The sequence below is a fragment of the Prionailurus viverrinus genome, chromosome A1, assembly GCF_022837055.1.
Source record: "Prionailurus viverrinus isolate Anna chromosome A1, UM_Priviv_1.0, whole genome shotgun sequence".
Lineage (NCBI taxonomy): Eukaryota > Metazoa > Chordata > Mammalia > Carnivora > Felidae > Prionailurus > Prionailurus viverrinus.
The window spans coordinates 157659092-157671288 of record NC_062561.1 but is presented as its reverse complement, the minus strand read 5'-3'; the positions used below and the strand labels follow the sequence as shown (position 1 = coordinate 157671288).

General features: G+C 34.1%; 1 protein-coding gene across 9 annotated transcripts in view; it reads left to right on the top strand.

Moving 5' to 3' along the window:
• The window catches only part of MCTP1 (multiple C2 and transmembrane domain containing 1), a 531315-nt gene that overhangs the window by 304722 nt on the left and 214396 nt on the right, over positions 1–12197 (top strand). For 8 of the 9 annotated variants that reach the window (XM_047859221.1, XM_047859213.1, XM_047859230.1 and 5 more), the window contains one exon: positions 7824–7862. The exons of the other annotated variant lie outside the window; for it this stretch is intronic. In XM_047859221.1, coding sequence (XP_047715177.1) covers positions 7824–7862 — 39 coding nt within the window. The remainder of the gene's footprint in view (positions 1–7823; positions 7863–12197) is intronic. 9 annotated transcript variants of the gene reach the window in all.

Genomic DNA, 12197 nt, shown 5'->3' with positions numbered 1-12197 from the left:
GAAGATATTTCAAGCAGAGGAAACAGCACATGCAAAGGCCCTATGCTGCACTCCAGTAATTGAAAAAGTACTGGAGCTCAGAAAAGATGTACGCAGAGGAGAGTGTGGGAGATCATGGTGCATGACGACAGCGGACAGGAGATGCCCAGACCATGTAAGGACTGTTGGCCATGTTAAGGTTTGTGGTGATTCTCCAAGAGTCTATGAATAGGAAGTGGCATAATCATATTTGCTTTTTGAAAATAGCTGTGTGGCTGCATTGTGGAAAACAGATGGAAGAATGAGAACAGATACTTGGAGACCAAATAGGACTAATTATTTCATAAATCCTGGGGGAAGATGATGGAGGTTTGGATTAGCATTATCAGAGATAGAGATGGAAAGAAATCAGCAAGTTTACTGGTGAGAGGTAAAATCAACAAAATTTAGTGATAGAATATTCTTGTTTGGGGTTCTTTATTATTTTCATGAGGAACAGCGCTTCATAAATGAAAATACCTAAGTGCCTGAGGTCATATATATCCCAAATTATTCAACTGGCAATATTATTGGAAGTTAGAATGATATGGTGGCTGGTTTAGTTATTTGGGTGATTTGATGATGGAGTGTCTGCTGAATTTTTGCATAAAAGGAATATTTATTAAGTGCTCTAACATCAAACTGACGGTTTGAGAGATCAAGCTAGTACCAAGAGACCTTATGGTGAAGCTGCTGAATTGCTCTAAACTGCACAGAAATGAGTGTCAGCACAGGCAAAATGGTCCCAACATTATTTTTTCTTTAACATTTCTTGTAAAAATCTTCCAGTCTCCGTAGCTGCTCAAATTTATTATTTCAGTTCAATGTCCATTTAGACAAATATCATTTAAAGGTATTACAGTGCCTGATTATTGATCATCAGTGATTTATCACACATGAATGGGAAGAGAACAGGTGGGTTACATGAAGCAGTTGCTCGTCAAAAATATGGTATGATTCATCTTTTCTTCCTTTTCCATTTTCCTCATTGTACCTTTCCAGCCCCCTTCACCCTTAACACAAAGAGCCTTCCCTGAAATCTTTGTGCCATTTTCTTGATTCAAATCCCTGCCTTTTGCTACTCCAGCTTTTTGAAAGAAATCCTTTACTGCCAAGTATTGTTCATGCACTGCCTTACTTCATGCCCTTGCCTTCAGAGTTCCAAATAGCACTGAATTCATTCTGCTGTGGCCAGTGAAAAATGATGTCTTCTCCCCTCCCATACTAACATTGACTTTCACCTGAGAATCAAGTAGCTTAGCTAGGGCTCAGTGCCTCAGGTAAGCACAACCTGTTGCAGCCTGTATCAGAGCCAGCTTCTGGCTGGTGACCACAATGACCTCAGTCATACCTGAGGAATGGAGACAAGGGTGTCATTATCCAGGTGTCAGGTTGACTGCACTTGCTCTTCCTTGTGGGTGTGATTAACAGCTGGGAGCATGGGAGTGGTTGCAGAGAAGCCAGGGTAATTCTGGTGGTATCCCCAGTATCCTGGCTAGTCTGATGTCCTAGATTTGAATCAGGGTTTCTAAGCATGTGCTTACAGGATGAAAATTTCTAACAAAGACATAAATTTGCTTCTGTTTGCTTGCTTGTTTTGGTCTATATAACAATTGTATAGCTATTTTATTAAGATCTCTAAGACTGTTAAGCAACACTAATATGAGATTTTGAAACTCTGAACAAGGATCATTTGCTGGCTGGGCAGGGTTCAAAAAACATTTATTGACTCTATAAGCATTGTGCCAGGTTCTATAATGTCTTCTTTATCCTTCTTCTAAGTGTTCAGTGACATGTGTTTATTTCTCTAATTAAATGGAAACTCCTGATGAGGGACTTTAAAGCTCTCCAATGAGCACCATATGTTCTGTCACTGGTAACCTCTGCCCCAGCCATACAAACTCTGGCAGATCTCACCTTCTCTCGAGTCCAGGCTTTCTTCACTGTCATTTGCCCTACCTAAATTACTTCCCATCAACTCCATTCTCTATCCTATCACTTCTGGTTAAAAAAAAAGTATATATAAATTATTGCTTCTGATGATCTTTTTTTTTGACGACTGCATTCAAAACCTAGTCGAGCTTTCTGTACCTAGTGGCTGTTCAATGAGTTGCAGATGAAATTCTATGAGGATTTGAAGGGATACTTCAAAGGTCCAGGGAAAGGTATTTTAAGATTTTTTTTTCTTACTTCAGTATTTAAATCCCTGAGATTGTCACAAACAGTACTAAATAATTATTTAATTTCCTTTTGCATTCTTAAAATTAGTACATTAATGATAATCTGCTTAAAATCAGTCTGTGTTGCTCTACGAAGATATTAATAACAATGCATTAGAAGCATGTCACTGTATTTTTCTTTTTGTCACATGTCTAGTATTACTCCAATATATTTTCCTGGAATATAATTGAAGTTTTTTAGTTAAAAACAATCATGGATCCAATGTATCTTCAACTTGAATTTTTGTATGCTTGAAATATACATTATATTGCTTCAGTGAAAGTGCTATTGTGAAATTTACAAATTATCCAGGAACAAATCTTATTTAGAAAAATTCAAACTCAAAATATAGCATACCAGAAATCAGTTACTAAATGCCTCACAATTCCATATAATATCTAGCATAATATATAGGGAAGGAATAGAGGATGATTTTTGCATTGATCCTCACACAGCAAAATTTTAAAAGTTCTGTTCTCTTTGATTATTAGCACAGAAGTCATCTATTTTAAGCTTTTGGGATTTAAGATTTTAGTCTAAGAATTCCATATTTATTCTTATGCCTATATTTATAAAACTTTGCTAAATATATGTGTTAAAATAGAGAATGGAAGACAGGAGTTTTCAAGAGCCATTAACAAATAAGGTCTAACAATCAAATAGGAAGTAGAACATTAATGTTAAGAAAATGCTATCAAAAGTAGGAATAAATTAAGTGTAAATACAGAGTACTTAGCATCAAAAAGTGCCAAAGTTTCTAAATCAGTTATCTTGCAAGTTTTTTATACACTGTTAATACTGACACTACATTCCATGAATAATGCAGTTGGGATGATTTCTCCTTGTGTGGATTGCCAGTTCTGGAAATCAGTAAAACTGAAGAATGAGTTGAAAATCCTACCAGCCTACTGAATCTACTAAAGCCTCTAAAACATGCGGTGTCTAATTACAGCAATTTGAGGAGTATAGTATGAGTAATAGCAAAAGTATTTCAAAATTGCTTATATTAAAATCTTGTCCATTGAGTTCATCATTGAGTCTTTTAAAAAAATATCAGATGTGAACAGATTTATATACATTTTTTTTTTAAGTTTCCAGCATTGTGTGTATGAGAAACCAAAATCTTCGTGGGGGGCAGGGGCATGCTGATGAATTGCATGATACAACTGTCATTTCTGTTTCGAATGCATGTCTTGTTTTTGAGCCTACGAAAGTCTGTAGCGCATACATGTGTGTCCTGTATATGGTATTTTGGTCTGATAGTGTGTTTGAGTTCTTTCTGGCTCTTTTTCTAGCAGAGTTCAATCCACAGCTTTCTTCATTGGAGAATTTGTGAAATAAAAGTGAGTTAATTTGTGTTACACACTCCTAGACCTACAAATTGCTTGGCTAAAGCTAAAAAATAGAAGATTATAAGAAACATATGAATTGACTCTTTGGCGAATTAAATTTTTTTTTCATGATGGTTTATTTTGCTAATTTTTCTGAATTATTTTCATAGCTAACATTTTTTAAAAAACACTTTTAAAAAGTTTAATGTTTTATAAGATGTACACACTATATTGTCTAGCTATTCTGTGATTATTTTTTATATCTATGGTAACCATGTAATTGCCTGAAAAATATCACTACAACAAAAAATAAAAGCAAAAAATGGATTGAGATTGTAGAATCTCATAAAAACATAATCAGTTCTGCAGCTCTATCACAGGCCATATTTTTATGTTACTTAATTCTTTCACTGGCTTCAAAGAAAGTTGAGATGTTAATGAAGAATTTTGATGATCCTATAATAATATTAGATAATGATGCATTCAAAAACAAAATTCATATGTTTCTCAGCTTAAGATCATAGAGCAAAAAATAAATCTTATTTTTCTATAATTTGCTTTATCTCCTATCTTTAACATTCCCCAATCTTTCTTCTCTAACATGTCTCATAATTTAATAGTATGTTTGTTAAATTCACTTTTTTAAAACTTTTCTCCTGTTTTCAGCTTCATTGAATCTAGCTTAACCCAAATATCTAAAAAGAAAAAGAAACTTAGGAGTAGGATGCTTAAACACATTGTTTATCCAGTTGGCTTGGCTCAAGAAGCAGAAATTTTGTTCTAAAATCCAGGGACCATTTTATTTCACCATACCCTAAAATAAACTCAAAATGGATTAAAATCTAAATATGAGACCTGAAACCATAAAAATCCTTGAAGAGGGCATAGGCAGTAATGGCTCTGATGTCTGCCGTAGCAGCATTTTTCTAGATATGTCTCCCAAGCCAAGGGAAATAAAAGCAAAAATAAGCCATTGGGTCTACATCAAAATAAAAAGTTTCTGCACAGCAAAGGAAACAATAAAACTAAAGACAGTCTATGGAATGAGAGAAGATATTTGAAAATGACACATCCTATAAAGGGCTAGTATCCAAAATATGTAAAGAACTCAACACCCAAAAAGGAAATAATCCAATTAAAAAATGGACAGGAGACATGAACAGACATTTCTCCAAAGAAGACATACAGATGGCCAACAGACACATGGAAAGATGCTCAACATCACTCATCATCAGGGAAATACAAATCAAAACTATAATGAGATATCACCTCACACCTGTAAAAATGGCTAAAATCAAAAACTCCAGAAACAAGCATTGGTGAGGATATGCAGAAAAAGGAAGCCTCTTGCACTGTTGGGAACGCAGTGCAGCCACTGTGGAAAACAGTTTTGAGGTTCCTGAAAAAGTTAAAAATAGAACTACCCTATGATCCAGTAATCATGTTGCTGGATATTTACCCAAAAAATACAAAAGCACTAATTCAAAGGGATACGTGAACCCCTTGTTTATAGCAGCCTTATTTACAATAGCCAAATTATGGAAGCAGCCCAAGTGTCAATTGATTGATGAATGGATAAAGAAGATGTTGTATATATATGCACAATGGAATATTACTCAGCCATAAAAAAGAATGAAATCTTGCCAGTTGTAACAACACAGTTAGGGCTACAGAGTGTAATGCTTAGCAAAATTAGTCAGTCAGAGAAAGGTAAATACCACATGACCTCACTCACATGGGAAATTTAAGAAACAACACAAATGAGCAAAGAAAGAGAGAGAAAGAAACCAAGAAACACTCTTAACTGTAGAGAACAAACTGATAGTTACCAGAGAGGAGGTGGGTAGGGGATGGATGAAATAAAGAATGGGGATTAAAGAGTACACTTACCATGATGAATTAATTAATTAATAATTTTAAAAATCTAGGCACATTTTGGGGGTCACTGGATCTAATAATAGAATTCTAGAAACCAAATCAGGAAAGTAATGAATTTGTTCCCACAACTGCCAAATATTGCATATTTATACTTTGGGAAATCGTTAACTTTTTGTTTGTATCAGTGTCCCAGTCTGAAAAACGGTACCTTGCAGCCTATTTGTAAAGCCAATTTTGAGAGACAGAAAAAATACAAACCCTATAGTTTGCTTTACATCATGAGGATTTATTTTATGCCGTGGCTCTGAGTCAAGGGATGTGGTTTCGAGCAGCAGTAGTAAATCTGTGTAATACTGAGTAGTGTTGCCTTGAGATTCAACTCTTCCTCCTGTTCTTAGCTCCTTTTTCACAGTATACCATTTCTTACAGAATGGAATTTTAGGAGATCCGTAGAAACTAGATGATGATAATAAATGGCCATGAGTTACAAGATTTTGCTTATTTATTTATTTATTTATTTATCTTAATTATTCTCACTTGATTTGACTGAAAACATTGTCTCTAGGAATTATCATTCTCTGTTCACTGAAACTCTGCTTTCTCAGAAAGTTGAAGATTTATTGTCTGACTCCCAGTGGTGGAGGTTTTGTTAATATGGCATGCCACAAAAGTATTTGGTTTCCAATTGCCTTTTAGTGATGATGGAGAAGGTGTGGTGGAGGTGGTGGTGGGAGTGATGATGATGATGATGATGATGATGATGACAATAACTCACTTAAGATCAATAAAAAACATTTATTACATGGCCACTGTATGGACACCTCCACAACCCAATGGTAGGTTTGGTTGCTTCAAAATAAATTGCACGTTAGTACTTAGAAAACATATAAAATATTTCTATAATAGTATTTGATAATAATGCTTTGCTGTTTCCTGGCCCCATTCAAAATAAAATAGGGAATTATTGTAACCTTAGGAAATCCACTAGTCTTCCATATTTTGGTCAATATTTAACACAGGGGATATATAGGGAAAATATAACCTATAAAAGCACTATCTACAAAGAAGAAAAATGAATCCTTATCTTTGACAATTTCATGTTTTTCTCTTTTCCTGTCCTAGAACCTTCACATAATTCTATTGTCTTGGTTTAGGCCAAAGGTTGTCTTCTATACGACTTAATCTTTTATTAAAATTTTCTTTTGTATTTTTGTGATTTATGAGTGGTTTTTGAAATGGTCCTGCTTTATAGTGAATTCTGCTGAAGGAGATACAGTTGTTAAAGGTACCAGTGTGCCTCCTTAATACACAAATATGACAAGCACTGGGGCGCCTGGGTGGCGCAGTCGGTTAAGCGTCCGACTTCAGCCAGGTCACGATCTCGCGGTCCGTGAGTTCGAGCCCCGCGTCAGGCTCTGGGCTGATGGCTCGGAGCCTGGAGCCTGTTTCCGATTCTGTCTCCCTCTCTCTCTGCCCCTCCCCCGTTCATGCTCTGTCTCTCTCTGTCCCAAAAATAAATAAACGTTGAAAAAAAAATTAAAAAAAAAATATGACAAGCACTTCAAAAGGTATATTCTTTCTCCAAATATTCCCTATTCTCCACTTCATAAGCATTAAAGATAATGATAAAGCTAAGAGAGGGTAAAGAGGTTAATCAGGAAGTTAATACCACAGTGTTCACTGAGAAAAATTTAAAACTGGGGAGTAAATAAAATATCTTTGGATTTTTATGACTTACTTTATTTAAGAGACCACTGATCTTGGGCACTCATTACAAATTTCCATTAACCTTAAATAAAACTTGTAGCCATAAATACTTTTTACTATGGCACACACAGACAAAAAAAACTAATTTAAAGGATATGTTATGGCTAAACATTTAGCAGGAAGATCTACTAATGTAGCATTTTTCACATTTGAAAGCATTTTCACATTTGAAAGATTAATTGGAAGCAGAGACAATTCTAAGATGCCACCAAAGCAACAGGCTTTTGAACATGTTTGAAGAGACAAGTTACCTGGTCGAGTCAGTACATCCTCAACCTCCAGCACCAAAAGGAACCGTTGCCAATCATGAGATGCAATATTTTTTTTTCCCAGCCAATAATAAGATATTTCAAATTTTCCATTCTATTTAAAAAATACCGTCTCATTTCTTTATACAAACGAATAAAGCAAATGAACTCTCACCAGAAAGACTGCTTGAATGTTAAAGGTGCTTCTTCTAGCTGTGTGTACGTGATGAAAACAATTTTGTCTTGTATACTGGTTGCTGGAAACTGCTGTTTAAATGTTAAGCTTCCTCTAGAAAACAATTGGCTGCCCTATTCCGTACTTGAGTGATAAGATAATGAAAATGCTTTATTTCATTTACAGACAATGCTAATGAGGAAGAGTTGGAAAAGATCAAGTAAGGTAATGGCTTAGCATGTGATCTTTCAGCTTTTCTTGTTGAGAAGAACTATCAGCTGCATTTCCAAATCTCTCTCATACCTCTTCAAACTGTACTACAGGATTTCATCACCCTTGTTCTTTTTTTCCCATAACTTTAAGTAAATCACGTGATGCTTTTTTTAAGTAACTAGAAATCACACTGATCAATCACATCCACATCATCCTCTTGCTAATGCCTGGTCACTTCTCAGCATCTGGTTTCTGTTGTGTGTGCCACAGGGTCTAGAAAATGTCTTTGCTCCCGATCAGGAATAAAATGATGGGGTTAGGGTAGGGACCACTCCAGAGAGAAGGAAGATCCATGTAACTCACTGTCTTTGTTCACTGAAAACTAAAAGTGAGGCTTTCTAAACTCAAAAATTCCTCTAGGGCTACATCTGTGGAGCCTGTAATGAGAAGAGTTTTCCATCATTGCCTCTTCTCATTTCAAGAAACAAATGACTCCTGGGAGTGAGAAGAGTTTATGGTTCCTGTAACTTACAAAGTCCTTGCTCTTCTTATAACTTGTAAAGTATCTAAGATACAAACTAAACTCTGTATTTGTTGAGTGGTGGTACCACTCTTGGACACAAATAAATATCAAGATGAAACTGAAATTACTCCTTGAAATAAAGGGATTTTATTTCTAAAGATCTTTGTTCAAATTTCCATTTAAAAAGTCAGCACTCATTTTTAAGTGTGAGTAATTTTTTTAGACCCTGGAACATGACAATCTTTTTTTTTTTTTTTTCATTCTGATTGAATCATGCTATTACTTAAATTTGTCTTTAATTTTATCATTTTTATTACTGTGAATTAAGAAAATATTTACATCAAGATGTTTTTGTATTTATGGTAATGTATTAATTTGCTATAACAAGTACTTCTTACTGTACAGTTTCTTCTCAATTCTTATAGTATTCATGCCAGAAAGATAACTTGGCTCACAAAAAGGTCAGGGCTACATTAAAAATCACCATTACATTTTAATAAGGTGAAAACCATTTACTAAAGAAAGTTGCTGAATATTTCTGACTTAGTATTCACTGTGTTTTTTATTGACCAAAATAAAGTTTCAAAAAGTCTTAAAGAAATATTTGCACTGTTCATGTTGGTATTACATATTTTTTGTAATTATACTTCAAAATTAGTATTCTATAAAAACATATATTTTTTGAAAGCTGCGTAATTTGGCTTTCCTTATTCTGTGTCTACATTATGACACAGCTGGGTAAAAACGTTGTAATTCATTAATATATATCAATATTTCCTGTTCCAGATGCAGTTAAGGTGTAATGCTAGAGCAGGATATTATATAGTAGTTAGTATTAATTAGCAAGAATGATGCATTTATTGTAGTATAAAAGAAAGAATAAATATAAAGATTCTTCTTTAAATAACTTATTTAATTTATATTTAAATTTAATTTGAATAATTAAGTAAATATAAATCTGCATCTTTTACTTTGGTCTACAAAAAATTAAAAAAGACTAATAAACATCTCTTCAACACTATTGTTACTTCTAACATTCTGAAAGTTCTAATTTATTATTAATAATTCATTTGTGCATTCAGACTGGCTTGCCATTTTTCTGGCTTGCCATTGAAGATACAGAATTCCCTGTGTCTAGCTTTGCATTTACTGGGGTAGTTGGCAGATTATTTTTAGTTCGAATGGTAATATGGCTTTGGGGTTTTTAGCCTAAGGGATTTTCCATTTTATAAAATTTATTGGGGATATTGAGTGCTGAGTAAAGGAAAATCAGTTCACTCATTTGCTTTTTTTTCTATGAGAACATACTGAACACCTGTTAATTCATTCAATCATCACTGTCCCCTGAAACATTTGTCATATTCATCCACATTAGTGTTTAAGAACAAGGTGTTAAGTTCAAAATCAAGGGAAAGTCTGTAACTTCATTTACCACACAATCCATGGTCCTTCACACACACTGAAACTGCTTCCCCAGCTCCTTCCTTCAGGAATTGATGGAGGAAGAATGATGTTCAAGCAAATTGTGCTTCCCAAGAAACTAAGGGATAAGTGGCTGTACCATGTAGCTTTATGTACTATCATGTTACTGTTTTGTGGAAATGTATCCCTTTTCTAATTATTTCAGTCTTCTCCTTCAAGACCCTGTGTCTAAGATTTTTTTTCCTCTTTTGTTTTTTGTAAAAGGATATAATTTATTTGCCTTACAGTCAAATACAAGTATTTTACCTTTGATACAACTTCGCTCAAAGTCAAAGGTGAATTTTTCATATGAACAGGTCATTTTTTTCTTTGGAATCTTGACTTGTGAGAATGAGGTCTCCTGCTTCTCTGGAGCAGGACTGTTATGTGCAGTCTGTGTGTGGGTACCAACGCTGATTATAAAATCTGAGAATTATGAACTCTGTGGCAAAGACTTAAATACAGTCTGATAATGTTGCTAGACATTCTCTAGTATGGAGTTTTTCTTCCTCTTCTTGTTTGTTTTGTTTTGTTTTGTTTTCAGAAGTGACGTAATCATGGAAAAGGAAAACTAAATTGACATAGTTATGTTTTAAATATGCACATCCCCCCCCCCGCCCCCCGCGTATGTAAGTGTATCAGCTCATGGGGTTTCCTGTTACTTAAATATCGGTTCATCATGTTCGTCATCTTGTCAATAATTGATTCTTTCAATGGAAATCATATTATTTGTGGTACTTTTATAATGTGGAATTGTATGTACTATTGAAAATAACTGAATAGCCAACTTGAGGGCAGGGAATTATAATTGCTGTTCAGGACTGACTTCCATATAATTTAGAGTAATTGTGTTACCATCTAACAAGTAGGAAAATAAATACACCTAAACTTGCCTCTGACAAGCAAGAATGATACATGTTGTATTTGAACGGTATGTTAACCAGGAAATAATTATGAATTTCTTCATAGCTCCTCTTCTGGGAATGATAACATCTTTTAAAACTGTCATTCCGGTTTTCCACAAGCATACTTTCCATCTTGCACATTTGTAATCCCGCCTCACACTCAGCTGTTAAAGAAAAATGTTATTTTCGGAAGAAAGGGATCAGTGTCTCCCTAAACTTGGGCAACTGAATAATTATCTTGGTCAAAGAGTTATACTTACATGACAAAATGCATTTTGGCAGAAAAATGGTAATGCTTTGAATTATTGCAATATTTTATTCTTTAGAAGAAGCTTATCATTGATAATTTATTCTAAGGTTAAATTATTCAGCAAGAAAATTTCATGAGCTCAGAAGAGAAGATGTATATGTGTTTTGTGAATAAATTTTGTGGGGTCAGACAAAAAATAGAAAAAAATAATGAAATAATTGCCTGTCAGACCGACAATAAGCAGAAATGATTTTACCCTACATTGTGTGTATGTGTGTGTGTGTGTGTGTGTGTGTATTTTAATGTAGAAGAATTAGTTTATCGATGAGTGTGATAATAAACTTATGTACTTTCAATAAATCGCTTTAATTACATGAGACATAACCATTCTGATAATATAAAGATATACACACTGCAATTCATATTCTCAACAATAACAGTTTAGAAATCTTTTAAGAAGAGATAGTCCTTTGAATAATATAATATGGACTTTGTGATCATGTCTCATTAGCATATCTTCTGTTACTTGATGGCTTATTTTTTTAGTAATATATCTTTTTTATAAAGATTTTATTATAATCACTTAGCATAATTTTAATGAACTATAAAACACTTTATTCACTGGTGAATGAAACAATTTCTAATAAGACTTTTGGCAAGGATATTGTTAATTTAAACTAGAGAACACTTTCCACTCTAAGTCTGCAGGGCGTAGTTAAACCTGACACCTTGGATGACACATTAAAAATGCATCAGTGAAAACCTCTAAGTGCTTTAATTTAAGAAACGTTAGAGAAACAGATTAACACATTTTTAGGTATCTCACACAGTCCAACATGGGGGGGGGAGAGTCATTATTTAGCAGTTATTATGTTCTTTCTCCAAAGACTTCACATCCTGATAATAAATAGATGATTTTTTTTAAACCTGCAAAACACACGAGCTTTCTTGGTCATTGACTCTCTCACTCGTGAGGACCTAAAAGGCTTTTCTTTGGTGTCTCATTTAAAATTATTATGCATAAATTTTTGAAAAAATGAGTGTTTCCAAAGGAAATACAATGTTCTTTTAAAAGTCCTTACCACTATTTATACTACCAAATCTGTGTTATCTGGGAATGCTATAAAGTCAACCTCATAATTAAGGCTTCTGAGATTCCCAAGTGCAGTGGTGAACAAAAGGCAAATAGTATGGGCATTTCTAATATA